General features: G+C 42.8%; 1 protein-coding gene across 1 annotated transcript in view; it reads right to left on the reverse strand.

Annotated features, from left to right (window-relative positions):
* Window positions 1-19721, reverse strand: part of Ercc4 (ERCC excision repair 4, endonuclease catalytic subunit) — a 31680-nt gene extending 11959 nt beyond the window's left edge. The window contains exons 1-8 of the mRNA XM_008829905.3: window positions 18943-19721; window positions 17401-17581; window positions 11519-11714; window positions 10446-10653; window positions 7251-7431; window positions 6115-6243; window positions 4864-4974; window positions 1573-2167 (exon numbers count right to left, since the gene is read on the reverse strand). Of these exons, the coding sequence (XP_008828127.1) occupies window positions 1573-2167; window positions 4864-4974; window positions 6115-6243; window positions 7251-7431; window positions 10446-10653; window positions 11519-11714; window positions 17401-17581; window positions 18943-19149 (1808 nt within the window). The 5' untranslated portion in view covers window positions 19150-19721. The remainder of the gene's footprint in view (window positions 1-1572; window positions 2168-4863; window positions 4975-6114; window positions 6244-7250; window positions 7432-10445; window positions 10654-11518; window positions 11715-17400; window positions 17582-18942) is intronic.
* Window positions 19722-21181: the final 1460 nt, after the last annotated feature.

Below are 21181 nucleotides of genomic sequence, written 5' to 3' on the forward strand. Positions count from 1 at the left end.
AATGAGATCCATATGACCTTTAACTTCACAGTACTTTCTCCACTCCTTTTTGTTCATGTCTCAACAGAATGGAGTCATAGACATTTTATATAAATACACGGACAGGAGGACATATGGACGGTATCAGGAATCTAAAAAATCATTTGGTGTACTTGCCTTTGAAGGGCTTGCTTTTTGTCTCATTTGTGGCAGAGGCTGAATTAAACACCTCCCTGGGTGAGTCTGGAGAACTCGGCTGGCCCACGGATATGCCATATGGCTGAAGCCAAGTCTTTTGCCATTTCTGGGCCTCAGTTTTCTATTGACAGTGGAATTCCTAGGTTCCTTCTGCTCTTGACACTGATTTCAAACAGTACAATGCTCTGTTCTTGGGTAAGAAAGACTAGTGCATGGAAGCTATCTTCAGAGCTGATGGACAGCAGGTATGGGCAGTTTACCAGCTTGTGGTGGTCTCACCCGGTCTGTATGTACTGCTTCTGACCCAGCTCCTCCACCCACCTCTGCTCTAAGAGGCTGCCTTCATCAGGCTGCTAGAAAGCTTTCTCTTGGCTCTGCTTCTGGTTCAGACTGAGTTCAGGATACTAAACTTTGCTGTTTATTTCCCCTCAGCTAAGCTGGAGAGAAAGAACACCATATTCTCTGGGAGGCATCACTTTCTCATCTGATAGATCGGTAGATTTTTCAATAGATATTTCTTGAAACCTAAGAAAACTTGGTATAGTAATTCTCCCAAACACTTTAGTTTATGAAGATGAAATTTAGAGTCACTTCTTAAAATTTATCAGATGTGGGCCAGTGAGATGGCTCAACGGGTAAATGTGCTTACTGCCAAGCCTGACCTGAGCCTGATCCCCTGAATCCACATAAAGCTGGAAGAGGAGAACTGATTCTTACAAATTGTCCTCTGACCTCCATATGTACTACGTGGCACAGGCACCCATAAATAAATAAAAAATGCCAAAAAAGTAAAAAAAAGTACAAAGCGTTTTAGAAGATTAAAACTATGTTCTTCAGGGATGCAGCTCCCGAGAGGCTACCCATCACCAGTGGGTGGCTCTATACCCATGCACATATAGGAAGCACTAAATAGACTCTTGTTTAAAAAAAGAAAAAGAACACATGAAGCTGTGAGGGGAAAGTGGTGGTGAGGACAGAGGGCGAGTTGGAGGGAAAGGAAGGATGAGGGAGAGTTGGAGGAGAAGGAAAGGGGGGTGGATTTGATCAAAACACATTGTGTGCATGTCTAAAATTCTCAAAAACATATTTAGCTAAGTCATCAGTATTTTAACTTTAGGGATTACACAGGTTGTTCTAAATTCTCCAGACTTTTTCAGATGCAGCACCCCATAAGCTACACACACACACATACACACACACAGAATATGGCACAGATAAGAGCCAGGAGCTACAAATATCAGTTCTCTAGGCAGCCTAGGAAGCACACCCCCCTCCCCTCAACCTTATGTTATAGGTAAGGAAATTAACAGGCAAGCCAGATACGTTTCTGTATTAAGTCCTACAGAATTGTCAAACCAAAAGCCTGGAGAAAAAGGTTAATCAGCACTGACTTGCCTCAGGGGTTTCCCTGGCCTACTGGCCCTGTAGATTTCCAGCTGCCTTACGAAGGTGAGCTCCGCATCGTACAGTACCACGTATCTGGGCTCCACTTCATGCAGTACCCTTGTCAGGGCATAGGGGTCACTGCAACCCAGGAGCGGGTGGATAATAGTCAGGGGCTCTTTCAGGATGCCATAAGCTGCGTCAGATGACAAATTTAAATCAAACTCTTCATGCTTAATTTCTCCCAGGCAGCTCTCAGGGCTGCTGCTTATTTCTCTGTGATGTCCCTGGTCGGCATCCCCTTCCTCTGGCGGGTCTTCAGTGGTCCCCATCATTTGCGTTAGAGTCAGCTTTCGCTTTTTCCTTTTGAGAGTCCTTTCCTTGGTAGAAGCCCGTTTGTTTGGGGCATCTTTGGGTCTCTTGTTGGATTTCACAGTTCTCCTTGTACCGTCCTCCTTTCTAAACTTCATCCACACCTCTTCAGCTTTGCTGTCCTTCTCGAAGGTCTTCCTGTAGAGCCGCAGTAGGAAGGCTTCGGCACCTGCAGTCAGATAGTCTCTCAGCTGGGAGCACGTGCGGTCGTCGCTTGCGCAGATCAGCACTTGACCTGCAAGGAGAAGATAGGTCAGGCTGGCTTCCTCACTCTTCCCTCCGCCCGTTTGGGTCCCCCAGCTCCTTCTACGGGAAGACATCCAGCCCTGCTAAAGAGCCTAATTTACAAACTGTTTAAAAGGGACTTGGGGCCAAATTGTACCCTCCTGCGGGCAGCGGTGCTTAAATCATGAGGTAGGCTGAAGCCAGAGCCACCCAGTCTACTGGCGTCCATGGTATAATAAAGGCGTTAATGAGGTCTCAATTTAATTAATACTTTTTCAGAGGATCTTACAAGCCAAAATAAATTCCAAATGGATTATAGAGTCAAATGTTAAATCTTAAATCACACAAAAGGACAGACTCTTCTCATGCTCTGGATGGAGGTAATTTTTTAGACTTAAAAGCAATGGAGGAATTCTGAGAGATGATTGTATAAAGACTGATTTTATAATAATAAAAGCTGTATTAAAAACACTGAAGACAAAAATCGACTCTGGTAAAGGCAACTATCCTTACTGTCTAAGGAGCAATTTAAGTTGGCTGGGGCAACTAAGACAATCCCCAGAAACACATCTGGGAAAATACGGTACTTACTAAATACCAAAGTTTAGAAAATTTTCTCAAATTGCTATGTATATATGTAAAATATGCATACAGACACAAAAATACATGGAATTTCCAACTACAGTTAGCTGAGTGACAACTGAAAAGAATTCTATAGAAATCAGTGCAGTGATGTGCCTGAAGATGTTCAGGTCAGGTGTCACAGCACACACCAATAATTCCAGCATTCAGGAGGGAGGGGCAGGAAGACTGCCCCAAATTCACAGCCATCCTGATCCACACAGCAGGGTTCCAGGGTAGCCAGGGCTACAAAGGAAGGCCTTGTTTCAAGAACAAAATAAACTTTAAGATTATCAATACCATCTGTCCTATTAAATTCTGTGTCCTGGCAGGGGTGTCAGATCTTCTGACATTAGGACCTGATGTCCTACAAAGTCCATGTTTGAGAACCATGCAATCAAGTTACAAAAAAAAAATTGCAAAAACCCACCCCTCATGCTTTTTTTCAATTTAAAAAGTTTTTTTATTACATTTATTTATTATTTATTAATTCATTGTGTATGGGTGCATGAGTGTGCATGTGGTGTTCAGAGGGCAACTTTCAGGAGTCAATTCTCTATCCATCATATGGTGTCTGGGGAGTAAACCCAGGTCGCCAGGTTTGGCAGCAAATGCCTTTACCCCCAGAGCCATCAGGAGCCTCCCAATGTTTTACGTTTATGCTTTTGTGTTGGACCACATTCACAACTATTCTTGGCTGCATACTAGTCGCACATTGGACACACTCAAATGACTTTAATGATGTGAAATAGAAAATATATGAAAGAAACCTAGAAGGAAATATACCAATATCAATATCAGTTGGTAGAGGAAAAGTTTTTCTCTTCTCTTTATAAAATCCTTTTCACTTTTTCTACAGTGAGCACCATGACTCTGGGTCTTAAGTTCTGGGTAACATCACTAGTATATTTACCAATATAAGGGTTGAGTACCCTCTTTTTCTAAAAGATTTATTTTATTTATGTGTCTCTGTGTGTGTATATGCATGCCTGTGAGGCCAGAAGAGGGTGCTGGATCCTCTAGAACTGGGGGTACAGGTGGTTTTGAGCCTTCCAACATGGGTGCTGGGAATTGAACTTGAAAGAGCAGCAAGTGCTCTTAACCATGGAGCCATCTCTCTAGCCCCTTGAGTGCTGTTTTTAAAATTAATATTTTTGGTTAGTATACAGTGATTGGTTTCACTGTGGCATTTTCATGCTTTTTTGTCATTATACTTTGTTCTCAGTTGTCCTCCCCACTGCCCTCCCCCTTCACCCTCTGTATGCCTTTATTGCTTTACAGAATTCAAAGATTCAGTCAGTATTTTCAAACAGCTAGCATTATTTTTTATTTTTATTTATTTTTATTTTTTATGTTTTTGAGACAGGGCTCCCTGTAACCCCAGCTGGCATGGAACACACTATGTAGACCAGGCTGGCCTCAATCTCACAGAGATTCCCCTGCCTCTTCCTCCAAGAGGTGCCACCACGCCCTGCTGTAGTTTTATTTTTAAACTTCTGTGCTCATCTGCTAGCACACCCATGTTTAAAGATAAAAAGTCTAAAATTTGGAGGTTTTTCTTTTTCCTAGGGCTCAGTCAATAGGAGAGTTTAAGCTTCTTTGGAAAGGTATTTGGCTGAAATATAAAACAGAAAAACCATTAGCCAACGCCTCAGGGACTCCAGATTTAAAACCTGGTGAACACATATGGAGATTAGCTGAATCTTTAGGAAGAAGTCTCCAGAAGCCAACCAGTGAAAAGTGTGCTTCATGAATATTCAGTGACTCAACCTGAAGAAAACCACCATAAATAAACAAGATGCAGTGACCCCTGGGATCTTAGGTGCATAGACATTTACCAGTCATGTGTTACATACACAACAGTCAGTTACTTTCACAGCTAACCAAGTGGGCGTGGTGGCACCCACCTGTAAGCCCAGCACTAGAAAGGTGGAGGAAGGAGGATCAAGACTTCAAGGACAGCCTCAGCTACAGGGCAAGTTCAAGGTCAATTTGTGCTGATTCAAGAGCTTGTCTCAAAAAACAGAAACAAAAACGAAAGCTAAAAGAACAAACACAGATTAGTCGCCATCTTCCCTTTCCTACCTGGACCACCAAGGGCTTCACTCTCCTTGTTTTCTGCTTCTATTTCTTTGAGCACCTCAGTCAGTGCTTCCCATTTGGGGTTGCTTTCTAGAACCAGCTCCTTTTTTGTTTCTGTATAGAAATGAAAGATAACCTCATTCTATATAATATCTACCCATTAAATATTCCAGAGACCTTTAATACAACAGAAAACACCAGTATCTCCTTGAGCTTTCTTCATAATGCTAGATAGGAATGGCTTCCCTCAGAAGGCCTACTGACAGTCCAACTGAAATGTGCTTCAAACCCACATCAACACAGGTTACATGACCCAGACAGGTCACGTGCACGGACAATAGAGATGATTTGGTGTGAACTATCACTTATGACACTATACATGCTCAGTACCACAAAATAAGACAGACTTTATTATTTCCAATAGCCCTATGGTTATCACAATCCTGAACATGAATGCAATCAAGTAACAACTTATTTCTTTTTATTCCTGTAAGTATTCAAACATATTATGAACTCATTAAGTTTTGAATAGATCTTTAAACTAGGCAGAAAACTAGCATTAACCCTCTCCTATCCCATGCTTTTAAAAAAAAAGGCATTTTAAAAAAACGCCTACTAGATAGATCCCAGAATAAAACTATAACGATCTCTTTCTAACATATTTATGCCCTTTAAGAGCTAGAAAGTTTGTTAAAATGCTTCACTAAGACTTTAAGTGCTAAAAATAGAAATTATTTGAAATTTTATTTTTAAAAAAGAAGCAATTTATTTTTTATTTTTAAAAAATATTTTATCGTTTTTATTTTATGTGTATGAGTGTACTGCCTGCATATGTGTAAGTGCACCCGTGTCTTCCAATGCTTGGAGTCAGAAGAGACCATCAGATTTCCTGTATCTGGAGTTACAGATGGTTGTTAGCTGCCATGTGGGTGCTGGGAACTGAACCTGGGTCCTCTGCAAGAGCACCCAGTGCTCTTAACCACTGAGCCATCTTTCCAGCCCCCCAAAAGAAGCAAATTTATAAAAGTTCTTATATAGCAGTAAGAATACTCTCTATTGATATTTGGCCTCTGTCATTTGGAATTCTCTGGCAATGGATACCTACCTGGTTACACTGCATCCTATTACCACTTACTGTATACCTCTATACACTTAAGACATGGCTGAAGATTTTTAAATTACACTTTAACTTGGTAAGTGCTTCCACCCCAGCATAAGTGGAAGACACAGCTGAAGACCGAAGCCACAGGGTACCTTGCCCTTCTTGAGTCTCCACCTTTTCAGACGTTTTCCCTTTTTTGCTCATTTTGGCATCTGGGGTACGATAAACTCTTGCACGAGCGTTTATGAACATGGAGGTGCTAGCGTCAAGAAAAAGCCAACCTAATAGGAATGGTTTTAAAAAAGACGTGAATTAGTGGTAATTTTAAACAATCTCTGATCACATGACCTACACCTAGGACTGGTGGCCATCTTGCTTTCAGACTAACCATGCCTCACTCTCTCTTATTGTTGTAAGGGGCTTCTGCTTGATTAGATGAGTGGTTTTCAAAGTGTGGCCCAGAGACTCCTTTGGGAATCCCCAAGAAGTTTTCATGGGGTGTGTGATAGCAAAACTTTTCCTATAATAATACTAAGATGACTGTGTTGACATTTCTAGTGATGGTGGTGGGTATCCACTGGTGCCTTTGCATAAACCAAGGCAGAGGCACCTTGGTATGCCACCAGCCCGTGTGCTCTTTCCCCTCATCCTTTTGCAGCTCCCTAATTTTGTGTGTGTTTATATATGGGGATTGTATCCAGGGTCTACGTGTACTAGGTAAGTGCTCTACCACTGAGCTATATCCCCAGCCGGGAACTTCCTTCCTTAAGAATGTCCTGAAGAAGCAATAAATATTATCAATTGCATTAAGTCTTGACCCTAGGGGCCAAGGGTCTTGGGTAGTAGGGAAGGGCGTTTGAAAACAGGGTGGCAGTCAACTGTGAATGTGTACATTCCCAGACAAATCCCTTAAGTTCCTGACATTCTAGCTGGTGAGACCCGTCCCTTCATGTCTCTGAGGAAAATGAATTTTAAATTCCTAACAACTAAACTTCCAGAACACAACCTATTTCTAAGTTGGAGACTGTCTGTACTATACACAGTCTTTTTTTTTTTTTTCTTTCTAGAAATAAAATGACTGGGAATGGATATGAATATTTATTACTCAGAACAGAAGTTAAGTAGGCAGAAACATTAGCTATCAATAAAAATCTACATCCTTGTGCTATGAACATAAAATGTAATTTATAACATGCAGCTGAATAGAGCACGATCCATACCTAACTCCCCCCACTAACACTTCATGCAAACTAGCTCCTAGAATAATGTTAGTATTTTTATCTCACACCTGAGTTCTGACCGAAGGCCTTCTCTGTTGCTTTCAGAGATTCTAGAAGGCTGAGAAATGTAACACAATCATACTGAGACAGATACTGCAGCAAAGTTCTTAATATCTTCAAGTCCTGAACCAAGGATTTAGTCTTGGCTCCAAGCTGGTGCCACAAAGGGTCTAGGTAATGGCGGATTGTCTGAAAGAGAGTAAACATTAGTACTGCTAAAATCTGTTCAATATCACTCTTTTTAATATGAATCATACTTTCAATAAGGATTATTCACTGAATATGTAAAAATGGTATTATGCATATTTTACTACAATAAAATTCCTCAAATATTATTTCCCATGGAAATGGCTAGAAAATTTCAGTTCATCAAATCCTAATGTTTAATTTCTCAAGGACAGTGTCATTTAAAAAAATTAAAAATAATTTTTTTAGAAGAAGCATTTCATTATAGTTTTAACATAATAACAATTTCCAGAGCAAAGATACATCTCTTTCAAAAGTGGCTATAAAATTTTTAGGTTCACAGCTGATATCACTAGGATGTCTGTATTTTTGCTGCACCTGGTTATTTCGCCATTCAGATATTGGCAGTCAGAGATGATGTTTTAACCTTTAAAAAGATCTCTATTTCATTTTAAAATATACTGCTTCTTATAGAAAGACTCATTGTTTTTGCTAATAACACTTAGATGTTGGCGCATGTGTCTCTAATCTGTATGTATCTGATTATTACTAGTCATGGTTAGTTGCACTCGGATCCTTGGCAACTTTATATGGCTACAAAGTCATCGGGTAGATTTTAATGGTAATGTTTATCACCTCTGCTACTTAACATGACATAAATTTTTATGCTTCCTCCTCAAATATAACTCATTTTTTAAATTTGTTGATTTTTTGTGTGTGTATATCACACAGAACATCCCAATCTTATTCATCTATATACACACTTCCCAGATGGCACCTCCCATAGCCGCCCAACTAAAGCCCTTTTACTCTGTCTTCCCTGCTAGGACAGTGTCATTTTTTAAAAAATGATTTTTAGGTTTTTTTTTTTTTTTTTTTTTTTTTCCGGTCTTTTTGAGACAGGGTCTCCCTGTAGCCCCAGCTGGCCTGGAACTCATTATGTGGACAGGCTGGCCTCGAACTCACAGAGATCCGCCCACCTCTGCCTCCCAAGTGCTGGGATTAAAGGTGTGCACCACCACGCTTGGCATGATTTTTAGTTTTTAATTAATGTCTATATGTATGTGTCTGAATGTGGGTTTGTGCACATGAGTACAATGCCTGCCAAGGCCAGAAGAAGGCATCAGATCGCCTGGAGCTGGAGTTGCAGGCAGTTGTGAGCCACCTGATGTGGGTGCTGGAATCAAACTTTGGTTTTCTGCAAGAGCACTGTGCACTCTTAACCACTAAGCCATCTATCCAGCTTCATGGACAGTGTCCTATTAATACAATTTTTATGACCAGATAGAGTCAATCTCCCTTTATGCTTATTAACTTTCCTGTCGGGGGGACTATGCCAGGGAGATGGTTCAGTGGGTAAGAAGTGCCCGCTATGCAGACATGAGGATCTCAGTTCAAATCCCTAGAAGCCATGTGAAAAGCTGAGCCTGTGCCTATAACTCCAGTGCTGTTGAGGAGTAGGGACAAGAGGAATGCTGGGGCTTGAGGCTGTCAGTTCAGCTCTAGGTTCAATGAGAGACCCTGTTTCAAGGGACTAAGACAGAAAGTCATAGAGCAGGACACCTGACATCCTCTTCTGTGGCCTCTGCACATGCAAGGGCATGTACATCCACACACATGTACACATATCACACACATACACACACACACACACACACACCATACACAGTGGTACACACACAAACATGTGCACACACACTGTCAGACAGAAAAGGCCTGATAAACAAGAGAAAGCCAACGACTTGTTCTTATGAACAGACACAGTATCAGCGATGACCTCTCATCTGCCAAATTCGTACTAAGTACAGTTCTCTGAATGAGCAAGCTGGGACACTGTGGAAACAATGAGGTGTTATTAAGGACAACTCCAGGGCAACAGGTAGGTTCTAGAACCAGCCTGGACAAACCAGCCACACACCAACAGGCCTCTTTTGTTAAATGATCTATGAAACCTTACATTTTCTTTTTACCAAGATGCAAACTCTGTCTATATTTAGATGTGTTTAATGCGTAAACATCTAAAACATGCTGCCAGGGGACAGTGGACAGAAACCAGCGTTGACTGCAGTTGGCTCTATCTTTCTAAGGCATATACATTCTATTAAAAGAACATGAAGGTTTTTGTTTTTTAATCACCACACACTAAATTATAACACACTTTAAGATGGAGGAATAGATACAGAACAAATGAAACTAGCTTTATGTAAGAATACTTTAGAACAGACTGAGACATAAGAAGCTAAATTTCCCTTCTTTACGATCACCGTGCATTATTCCCAATGACAAGGAGACTGATGTAGTTTAAAAGGCAGTAGCATGTTCTAAGGGAAAAAAAGGCTGCATAGAATTTTTAAAAGAGCGTTTTCTTCGTTCCATAATTCATTACAGGCTTGACACTTATATACTTGATATGAAGCTGTGGTGAAAAAATACCAATCAAAGTCCTTGAACTGAAAACATACCATTTCCTCAGTTCAGAATTAATTTTGACACAGAACACAATTCTCAATAATGTAAATTCATCCAAATTATTTCTTATTCAAAAAATATGGTAAATTCACTTTTGTACAATCATGATGCATTCTTATACAAAACTCTTGTACCTACAGACATCCAAAACCTGTCTTTTTGGAGCAAAACCATTATTTGGCCTCCTCTTGATGATAGATATTCACTTACTACAAAACTGGATAAGTAAAACCTATGTTCATGTGCCAAGCCACAGATTCTACTGCAAATTACTCTTTTCCAGTAAGCCAAAGCAGCTCCGCTTTAATCCACTTCCAGTTTAATGATAAAATAACAGCAAATTCTTACAAAGAACATTGCGAATATTAAAATGCTTTGCATTCTTTAAAATGACAACCTAACAAGCTAGGTTAAAAAAGAGAAAGGAAGAGGAGAGAGGAGGAGGGGGAGGAAGAAGGTGAGGAGGAGGAAGGGGGAGAAAGGAGGTGGAAGCGGAAGGGGAGGAGAAAGGGGGCGAGGAGGAAAGTGGGGGAAGGGGAGAGAAGTACCTTGTCAAAGGGCTTTCCAAGAGCATTTTCCAGTGACAGATCTTCCACTTCCAGGGAGGGGTTGTGGCCCTTTAGCTCCTTCAGACATGCGTTTAGGATGTCCAGGATGGCTGTCTGGATGGACAGCATGGCAGGGGTCATGGACACGTGGATCTCTACCACCTCAGGCTTGTGCTGCTCTAAAAATGAGTGGACTGCTACATGGAACCTAAGGGGACAGAGTTTTCAAATCTTTTCTAGAGCTTCAACAGCTATGAACAAAAGGGAAAGCAAACTGGCAAAGCTTTTAAGAATACATTGAGCCTCTCTGGACAGAAGCATCACTCAAACAAGAAGGGCTGGCAAACTGGGGCCGGCCCAACCCAGGGCCTATTTGCACAGTGGATGGAGTGGCCATGGCCACTGTCTATGGCTGCTTTACGTTCTCTTTAGAGTGCTTTAAAGATTTCATTTGTTTATCTTGTGTGCATGTGTGTATATGCACATGCCATAGTTCATGTATGGAGGTCAGAGAACAAGCCATCTTCACCTGACAAGCTAGCTTGCTAGCCCCTCAACCTTTGCACTTTCTGAAATAACATTTATTTGTGTGTGTGCATGTGTGTGTGTGTGTGTATGCATGTGCATGGGTGCGCAGAGGTTTGGAGGATGACTTGTGGAAGTCAGTTCTCTCCTTTTACCCTGTGGTTCCCAAGGAGTGAACTCAGGTCATCAAGGGTTGGAGGCGTGCCCCTTTTCTGCTGGGCCCTCTCACTGGCCCTACTTTTGTGTTCATATCAGTAGAACTGAGTTAATTGTGCCTCTACGGTCTCAAGTATTTACTATGTGGTCATTTACAGGCAGTTTCTTAACTTCTGAAATAAGGCATAACCAAATAAAAGAAAAATACAACTGGTACTCGTAAACCGAAGCGCACACGCACACACAAAAGTAATTAAAGAAAAAAAAAAAAAGAGCGGCACTTAACTCCCAGGACAGCAAATTTCACATGACATTCTATCCTACTGCATTAAAGTGCAACTAAGTTAAAGCTTCTCTGCTGACAAAAAACAAGACCCACAGATGCTACTTACCTTGGCCACAGATAGAGCTTCTTCACAAAAAGGTTCCTCATCACTCTTTCCACATGACAAAAACCCGTGTCGAAGGCCACAGCATTGTCTGTGAAAGCTTTGATGAAGCCACGCTTGTTTTTCTGGCGGAAGAGGCGCAGGATGAAGGCTTCTTGGCAGGACTCGATGATTCTGTGGGCTCTGTACACGAGGATGCCTAGGGAGTCAGAATTGAAGTCACAGAAACGTGGGTCATTTTTGAACTCACCTTTGCTCATTCACATTTTTGTGAAATGTCTACTGGAGACCGGGCAGGCACTATTCTATGCTGGGCTACATTTGCTAATCCTCCAACACAGTATGAGTAAAATCTTTAATGTTATGAGTGCTAAGGAGAAAAAGCAATTCAGAGGGAAGGGAGTGTGCATGGGGACTGTGGCTTGTGATTTCAGCGGGGAGACCTGGCTGATGACTGTCAAGGAGGATGGGGATGAGGAAGTGAGCCATTTGGGCCAACAGCATCTGGACAAGAGGGATCCAGGCTGAGGGGAGGATAAAGAGCAAAGGCCTTGGAGCAGCATGCTGAAGCAGAGGGGAGTCAACTGTTCTCCATGTAAACCAGGTGGGGAACAACACAAAACAGCTCCATTTCACAAGTCTGGGTAATATCTGCTTCCCATTAGATGAAGGGAACTTTTAGGATTCAGTCAATAAAGAGGCAAATTAACCCATTTAAAATAAAAGCTTTTAATGAACAAAAGAAAATTTTTTTGAGACTGGGTTTTCCTGTAGCCCCAGTTGTCCTGAAACTCACTAGGTAGATCAGGCTGGCTTTAAACTCACAGAGATCCACTTGCCTCTGCCTCCCAAGTGCTGGGATTAAAGGCATGCATCACAATGCCCAGCTTAACAAATTTAATTCAACGTCTTATTTTGTTTTTAAGAGATAGGGACTTGATATTTAGCCTAGCCTGGCCTTAAACTCATGATCTTCCTGCCTCAGTCTCTTGAGAGCTCGGATCATGCCTGGTCATATATGAGTTTGTGGTTTGTATGGCTATATCATGCCTCTGAATCTTAGCAACAAGAACAAGGGTTGAGGTTGTAGCTGATGATAAAGAGAATGGGCGTCAGTTCTCTTTCTACCATGTGGACTCTGGGGATTGAACTTAGGTCATCAGGCTTGAAGGCAAGTACCACTTACACCATTTTGATGCAGTGATAAATTAGAGAGAAGCAGCAGATGACTTAAGAGAGGAGAGATGCCAATTCTAGGTAAAAACTGCCAATTATTCTGATGATTCTCAATGTTTTAGACCTAAATCAAGTTATGTACGCACATACATATATCTACTTATTTTAGACCTAATGCAAGCTATGTATGTGCATGCACACACGCACACATCCACACACATCTGTTTTAGATCTAAATCAAGCTGATCGTGTAGTACGTATATTTATGTACTTGTTTTAGGGCTTGTTCTCATTACTCATAGGGTCTTGAAAATGGTGCAGTGATCTATGAACCTTTCTTGTACTTCAATGACATTGAAAATTTTATTATTTCGTTGTTTGAAATTGTGGAATAAAGTGGGTGGAACTAAAAATTTACTCTTAGCTAATTAACTTGTTTTGCAAAGGTAAAAATTAATTAAAATATTTAAAGACAAGGATTTTTCAATAACACTAGTACACATAACATACTTATTTAATGCTCACAAAAAGGATTTTGTACCTAGTAAGTGGGTTTTCTCAAGGACTCCACAGGCCTTGTTAGCCTGTGTTGAAATATTACATAAAGGGTCTGGGGAGATGGTTCAGGGACTAAGAGTGCTTGATGCACAAGCATGAAGATCTGAGTTCGAATCCTCAGCATCCATATAAAAAGCCAGGCATGGCCATGCTGTGTGCACCTGTAACTCTAGTGCTATGGAAGACAGAGACAGAGGATCACTAGGGATTGCTGACGACAGCCTAGCTCCAAGGTCAGTGAGTGACCCTGTCTCAAGGGCATATGGCAGAAAGTAATAGAGCAGGATACCTGATGTCCTCCTCTGGCATATGTATGTGCACAGGTACACAGGCCCAGACACATACATGATACGACACACATAAAACAGAAATATTACACAAACTGGAAGCAATAAAAATGAATCTGTAAAGCACTGGTGGACCTCCAATTAGGACAATGTATCCCAAAAGGTTGTCATTGTTTTGGAACTCTGAGGAAAGGCGAGAATAATATACCCCAGTCAGTCTTAGGTACTTCTACATATTATGATTCATTTGATCCTTTTATATGGTAGGTATTATTATCAGACCAAAAAACAGAAGCAATTTGAACAACACCAAGGTAATCCAGAAAGTAAGGGGGAGGCCAGAGATTCCAGAGCATGTGCAAAGCAGACTGGCAGAGCTTGTGCAGTGACACCACCTCAGAAAGCAAGCAGTACCAGCATGGGCTTGGGGCCTTTTCAGTGCTACAGGAGCCCGTTTTCCTCTTTGAGACAGGGTCTCATGTTATTTCAGGCTGGCTTGAGTTAGTCATATAGCCAAAAATTACCTTGAACTTCTCCTGCCATTACCTTCTGAGCGCCGAGGTTACAGGCATGTGCTACCATACCTGGTTTATGTGATGCTGGAGATTGAGGCCGGGGCCCAGTGCATGCTAGGAAAACACTCTACCAATAGAGATACTTCCCTAGTCTTCTGTTTACTTTGTGAGACGGGGTCTCACTAAGGTTCAGGCTAACCTTGAACTCACTCTGCAGTCTGGACAAGCCTCTTCCTGTGATCCTCCTGTCTCAGGCTCCTGAGTAGCTAGGATGATAGGTCTGTGTCCTAGGAGCCTGTACTTTCAAGCTTTTATGACATTTAATACCCCGTCCAACCTTACTGCAATTTCTTCCTTTTTGGAGATGTTTGAAATGGGGTCTTGCTATGCAGCCCTAGCTGGCCTTGAATTCGTGGTAATCCTCCTGCCTTAGTCTCCTAAGTGCCAGGGTTACAGCATGTGCTACCATACCAGCTGCAATCAATGACTGCTTTATCTGTCTCTGCCATTGGACAGGAAAGTTGTGACAAAGGGTAATGATCACAGAATGCTTACTAAGTGCCTTGATGCTAGATTTTTTTTTTTTTTTTGATACAAGATCTCACTCTGTAGCCCAAGCTATTCTTGAAACCAAAGTGATCTTCCTGCTTCAGTCTCCTGAGCATTGAGACAACAGGTAAGATCCACCATACCTGGTTCAGTGCTAAACATTTTATGTGGATTATCTCATTTCACCCTCACGATAATCCTGGATGGATTCCCCAGTTTATAGGTGACCCTCCCCGACCCCACCCCCCAAAACCCAAGAGGCATAGAGAAGTTGAGATATTTGCTGAAGGACACACAGCTGGTACATGGGGAAGGTGAGCTCAAACCTAGAACATGTTCACATCTCTATTCTTAGCACTCTTTCTGCCAAACAAGGGACCCTTAGTACGTTAAATGTTGGCAGAATTTTGTCACTGGGCATACAAATCTAACATAAAACTTCAAAAAAAAAAATCAAAAGCATATTTTGAATTCTATTTGAAGAGTTGGGGCTCAGTTCTAGCAACGAGCACATCCTCCTGCTTCTTTCTTTTGCATGGGCAGTGTGGGAAGACATTCACCATTCTCCCTTAGTATAGGGTTCTAGATGGCAGGGCATACTCTAGGGGAGTATGTGGTGGTGGTAATGGAAGGGAAATGAGGTAGGACTGTGCGTATCAGTAGTTTCCAGAAGGTGAACTGATCGGGGACTGTCCTAAAGTTTAAGGGAATCCTGGGGGATGGCTGTAGGGAATGAATAATTGGAAATGATTCATTCTGTCATTAATTTGCATTCCACTCAGCCAAGCAGCAGTGGTAGATCCAGCCTTACTACTGATCAGTGAGCATAAATGGGGAGTGAATTTGTCAGTTTCAGTCAGGAACCACCTGTAGGCTAGGTGTGGAGAGGGCACTGATTCAGACTGTGCCAGTCTAGGCAGGCTGACTGAGTCAATGTAATACTGACATCTAGTGGTAGTTTCTAGACATTCTTTCGTTTATTTATTTATTTATTTAGACAGGGTCTCACTGTACTGTCCTGGAACTCACTATGTAGACCAGGCTGTCCTGGAACTCAGAGAGATCTGCCTGCCTCTGCTTCCCAGTGCTGGGATTAAAGGTGTGCTCCACCATACCTGGCCTTAGACAATTATTTCATTTTAGAAATTTAAAAACCAAGCTTACACATTAAAAAGCAATAAACATAAGAGACTTTGGATGTAACAAGATTTCTAGTTACTAAAAGGCAACTTATTTTGCTACTATTTATTAGGAGCTTTCTGGGAACCTGGCAGTATGGTAATCCTGATCATTCTGAGACACTATTCTCTTTACTTTCTTTACTTAAAAGAGAAACATGAAGTTCAGGAAACTTAAGGACCTTCGTTGTGAGTGGGGTTGCTAGTATTCAAAATCAGGTGCATTTGTCTGTGTGGCCTGTGTCACTGTCTAAGACTATGAGAGATGTTAAAAAAGAATGACTAACTTTTCCTCACTCAGTTTCCCATGAACCACAGAAACCATTCACTCATGTATTTAGTCATTAAATATTTAGGTTTGGGGCAACAGGATGGACACAGTGGGAAGTATGCTTAGGAATCTCATAGCTTTTGCCCTCTAGCAGGTCACTGAAGAGCACTGTGCACACACTCATTATCAGTCAACAAACATATTATCTACCATCCACTGCGATGATTCAGCCCTGGATCAACAAGTCCTTCCTGGTAGGAAGCTTATCTGCTGAGAGAGCCAGACATGAACAGACAAAAGTAATGTAGTTCTTTGAGAGCGATGGCTGAGGAGAGGCACAGGGTGGCTTGAAGGCAGATGGTGAGACTCTTAGATTAGCTTTGGGGAAATCAGAAAAGGTTTCTGAAGGGTCAAGTGATAACGAATTGCTTTTCTACCCCCCCCCCTTTTTTTTCTCAAAATCATCAAGCAACTATTAGGTATAATTTCAAATCTTGGGGAAAGGAAGGAAACCAATCATTTTAGAAACATATTAAGATTGTTTATAACAATTCAAGTCTGGTTATGTATGTCCTAAAGGCAAATGCTGGTCAACTACAAGAATTTACTGAATATAAGCTTGTGAAACAAAAGACAAATCTTACAGTCACAAACCACATAATGAAGTTTCAAGTGACAATGGACCACATGCATGATGTTGGTCCCAAAGACTGAAATAGAGCTGAAAAATACCTATGCTCTAATAGTTATACTTATGTCGTAGCACAACACATGGGTCTGTGGTGATGCAGATACAACATACTGTGTTGACATATAGATGTACAGCATGTATAATTATGTACAGTATATTTAATACTTAGCAATAACAATAAATGGCTATGTTCTGGTGAATGTACTTACTGTATTATACCTTTTCTCCTTAGTTTGGAGGTCCTTCTTCTTCTTACAGAAATAATAATGTAACTGTGAAAGAGTGTGCTGGGTTCATGCCAGCAGTGGCCCCTATATCTCACGTTTACTGTCTCTTGATTGTATCAAAAGATCGATGTCTAACCGAGCGACAACATACAGGTTTTGTAGGTAAGTTCTAAGATGTTCTCACAATGGCTAAATCACATAGTTCTCAGAACTGATCATAATTAAGAGATATGTGACTGTTGCTTACATATGTCATAAATATTTACTGAGCATCCACAATGTGTTAGAAATTATGCCAACAGCTAGAACTACAATGTTGAGTAAAAAGATGAAGTGATGCCCACAGGAAGGTTCTAGTTTGGCATTTAGTAGAGGGGACAGCCACAAATAGACATGTCTACATCGTATACGGAATAAGATTTCAAATTCTTACCAGTTATTAAATCTGAAGGTATTCTATCAGTCAAGAAATCAACCACAAGTATTCGACTTGTTGCGAATATAATACCACCTTGTGTGTACACTTCATAGCGACCGTTACTTGCGATTTCATTTGTCACACGGCGAGGGAGATGCCCCACTCCTTCTATCTTCAGCTGATTGATAAAATACTCCTAAATCAAATTAAACTCATTAGCAGGCTGTTTTACAAAGGGCAAGGCACTTCTTTCTCAGAGATCATGAATGTAACAGTGTATATATAGATCATTCTTTTATATCCATCAATTAATAGATCTACATTTAGTTGTGCTTTGGAATTTATACTAAGGAATAATTGTGTGTTAGTCATTATTTGCGTTTTAACACCAAACTCAACAACAACAAACCCTTTGAAAATCCTGGGTTAAAAGACTTCTACAGTCTAGAAACTTTCTCATCAAAGCCAGCTCTGCAGTCAAGCAACCTCTGGGAGGAGGTAACATAGGGATTCCTTTTTACAGACAGTGAGACTGTTAGTTCTGTATTGATGCATCCTAAGGAGACTTCAGACTGTCCATAGGTCCCATGGCCTGTTACTCTGACAGTTCAATACCACTTTCCTGGGCATCTTACACTGTATGAAGCTCCATGCCAAGCACTGGACATACCCAGGAATATCCAATAGGGTCTCTGCCTTCAGGGCAGTTGTGGTGACTCTTCTCAGCTGACATTTTCCTCCTGGCCACCTGATCTAGGGGATCATCAGATCTGTCATACTTTCCCCATCAAGGTGTATCCCCATGCCATCTTCCTTAGGGCCATTCTCCTTAACCTCAGTTATACTCCCCCAATATCCTTGGCTTTCTTTTCTTTCTTACCCTATTCCTGGAGTCCCTCCTCTTCTCTACAGGCTCTGTGCAGCCTCAAGGTCTCCTTTTGTCTATCACCCCAGAGACCTTACCACCCCTATCATTGCTCCCTTCTAGGGATCCCACTCCTTTGTCCCCAGAAACACACACACTATTCAACTTCTGGGCTCCTGCATTACTCCCACCTAGATTTTTTTCCTGACACTTCACCCTCCCTTGCAGGGAAATCCAGTCCCCCCAAGTCTTCCCTAATCCACTCAAGGCCCCTCCTTTCAGTGTCTGGGACCTGCATTTTGTTCCCTTTCCAGTCCTCCGTGTCACGGCCCTGTATCTCCTTCAAGGACCTCCACTCAGTTCACTCCCATATTGTGTTAGAGACCCGTGTCCCCCTGGGACCCTTTCCATCTTTGCAGTATACCCCTGGAACTCCATTCAGTGCTTTCCCTTGTCCTGTCAGGGACCTTACCCCCATCCCCCGGAACCCCCTTCCATCCTTCGCAGTGTCCTCACGCCATGTCAGGGCCCTGCATCTCCCCCAGGGACCTCCATTCATTTCCCTCCCTTGTCTTGTTAGGGACCTGCACCCTCCTGGAGCCCCTGCATCCTGCTGGGGCCTCGCGTTCACGCCCGGGACTGTCGGCTCGGATGTCCCCACGCCCTCGGGTCCACCCATCTCGCGGTCGCACCTCCTCGGCCGGCTGCGTGTTGAGCACCAGCACCAGGCAGGCCGGGTGGCAGTGCAGCCGCAGGAAATGGTAGAGGAGCCGGTCGGCGCCGAGCCCGCGGGCGCACACCACCAGCCCGTCGGTGTCGAGCAGTTCCAGCACCAGCTGCCTCTCGTACTCCAACAGCGGCGCCATGGCCTTGCGAGCAGCGGGCAATCCCGGCTCCATGGGCGCCCTTCCGGGGCCGCGGCCGGACGCAGGCGGAAAGAGCCGAGCGGAGCCGAGCGGTGGTCGGACGCAACCGAAGCGAGCCGAGCCCGAGCGGGCGAGAGACGGCCGAACGCAGCCGAAGAGGAGGTGCGCGCCGCGCGGCCGAACTCAGCTAAGGAAAGCCGAGCGCGGAACGAAGGTAGCCGAAGGAGGCCGAGTCCACGACGAGCGTGAGCCGGTCGTAGCCGAAGAGTGCCGAGTCCACGACGAGCGCGGGCCGGATGTAGGCGAAGAAAGCCGAGTCCAAAAGGAGAGAAAGCCGGACGTAGCCGAAGGAAGCCGAGTGCAAGAGGCGTGCAGGCAGGATATAGCCGAAGAGGGCCGGGTCCTACTGGAGAGCCTACCGATTGTAGCCGAAAGAAGCCGAGCCCGAGAGGGTTAGAGCTGGCTGAGCCTGGCCTGAGAGGAACCGAAAGGAGTCGAATTCTTTTAGCGCTCTGGGATAAGTGGCTGCTTTCTCTCAGGCTGCATCCCGAAGGCCTCTTGTTTCCGCATCCTCTGATCCCCTAGACATAGAACACAGTCTACCCGAATGCAGACCTAGAAGGGGCCTAAGTAATTTAATCCTCCGATATCGACAGTTCAGAATAACTGTCTATATTCCAGTGCGCCCGGAATTAGCACCACTTTCTCCGTGTGCGGTTTGGTCTTTACTTTTGCAATTATCCCCTTCTCCGCATCAAAAATTTGAATATGCACAGTACTTTATGAATTTCTGATTCTTGTTTGCTTGCAAACGTCTTGAATACAATAAGCTTGTTTTACAAAGTCGCAACCAAGTGCCGGCTGCGGCCGCGTCCCGCCTTCCACTAGAGGGACATCTTGGGTCGTATTTGTTCAGTACCTGGAAACGCCAGGTAAGCAGTCTAGGGGAACTGTTCCCTGTCAGAATCCCCTCCTCACCTTCATTGTTAGCCCATAGAAAATACAGGTGAAGCCTGAATAAGACTATTTCATTACCCAGAAACAGCCACGGTTATCATCATGAAATCTATACTTAGTTTTTCCCGGCAACCTCCCCGCCACGTTCTTCTTTTTTTAATCTGTATGAAATAGTAACCGTGACCTTGGACTCTGATGGTTGTTTTGTTTTGTTTTTTAAAGACAGGGTCTCCCTATAGCTCTTGCTAGCCTGGACTCTATGGAGACCAGGCTGGCCTCAGTCTTACAGAGATGGACCTGCTTCTGCCTCCTGAGTGCTGGGATTAAAGACGTGCGCCACCACAGGCCAATCTTTGACCCTGAGTTTTGGCTTGCTCAAGGTGGTACAAACCATAACTCCACTACTCCAGAGGCTGAAGCAAGTTTAAGGCCAGCCTGGGCTACCTTGTATCTTCAAAGTAAGAGAGGGCCGAGGTAAAGCTCAGAAGGAGACTCTGAGTTTGTCACTAATATTTCCCAACTCTCCGAGCATGATAATATTCTTTTAAAGTCCTTCATGTGGCTGAGGGATCTGTAATATGCATATGTATGTTTATTTATCTAATTGTTTATTTGAGAATATCTAGTTTGTTCCTGCTTCTCAGCCTTTGCTTTATAAGTAGCATTTCACCAGCCATCTTTGTATATGCGTTCAGCCATGCCCTTAAGGTACATTTCTCGAATGGATAATTACTGGGATAAAAAGGAAACATTTACAAGGGTTTTCATCATGTCTACAATGCCATAATGCCTTGTAGAAAGTCTGTACCAATTTACACTCACAGCAGCAGATTATAAGAGGGTCCGCTTCTCTACCCTGTTGCTGCTAACCCCAGTGTTATTACATTTGATCACAATGAAAATAGCATATAACAATTTCTGAGTTCTCCTGAAGTGGAAAGAGATGCCTGAAGACACTTGATAAACATTTCCTGTGAGCTAGAAATAATGCCTGAAGTTCTGCAAATGAGAAAAATGGAGACACAGGTAATTAGGCAAAGCCACAGAGCCAAATAGTGTATTTCTTAGCTGTAGTTCAGGATGCGGTAAGTTGAAATTCAGCACATAT

This window comes from Nannospalax galili, unplaced genomic scaffold (genome assembly GCF_000622305.1).
Source record: "Nannospalax galili isolate Female #2095 unplaced genomic scaffold, S.galili_v1.0 scaffold32, whole genome shotgun sequence".
NCBI lineage: Eukaryota > Metazoa > Chordata > Mammalia > Rodentia > Spalacidae > Nannospalax > Nannospalax galili.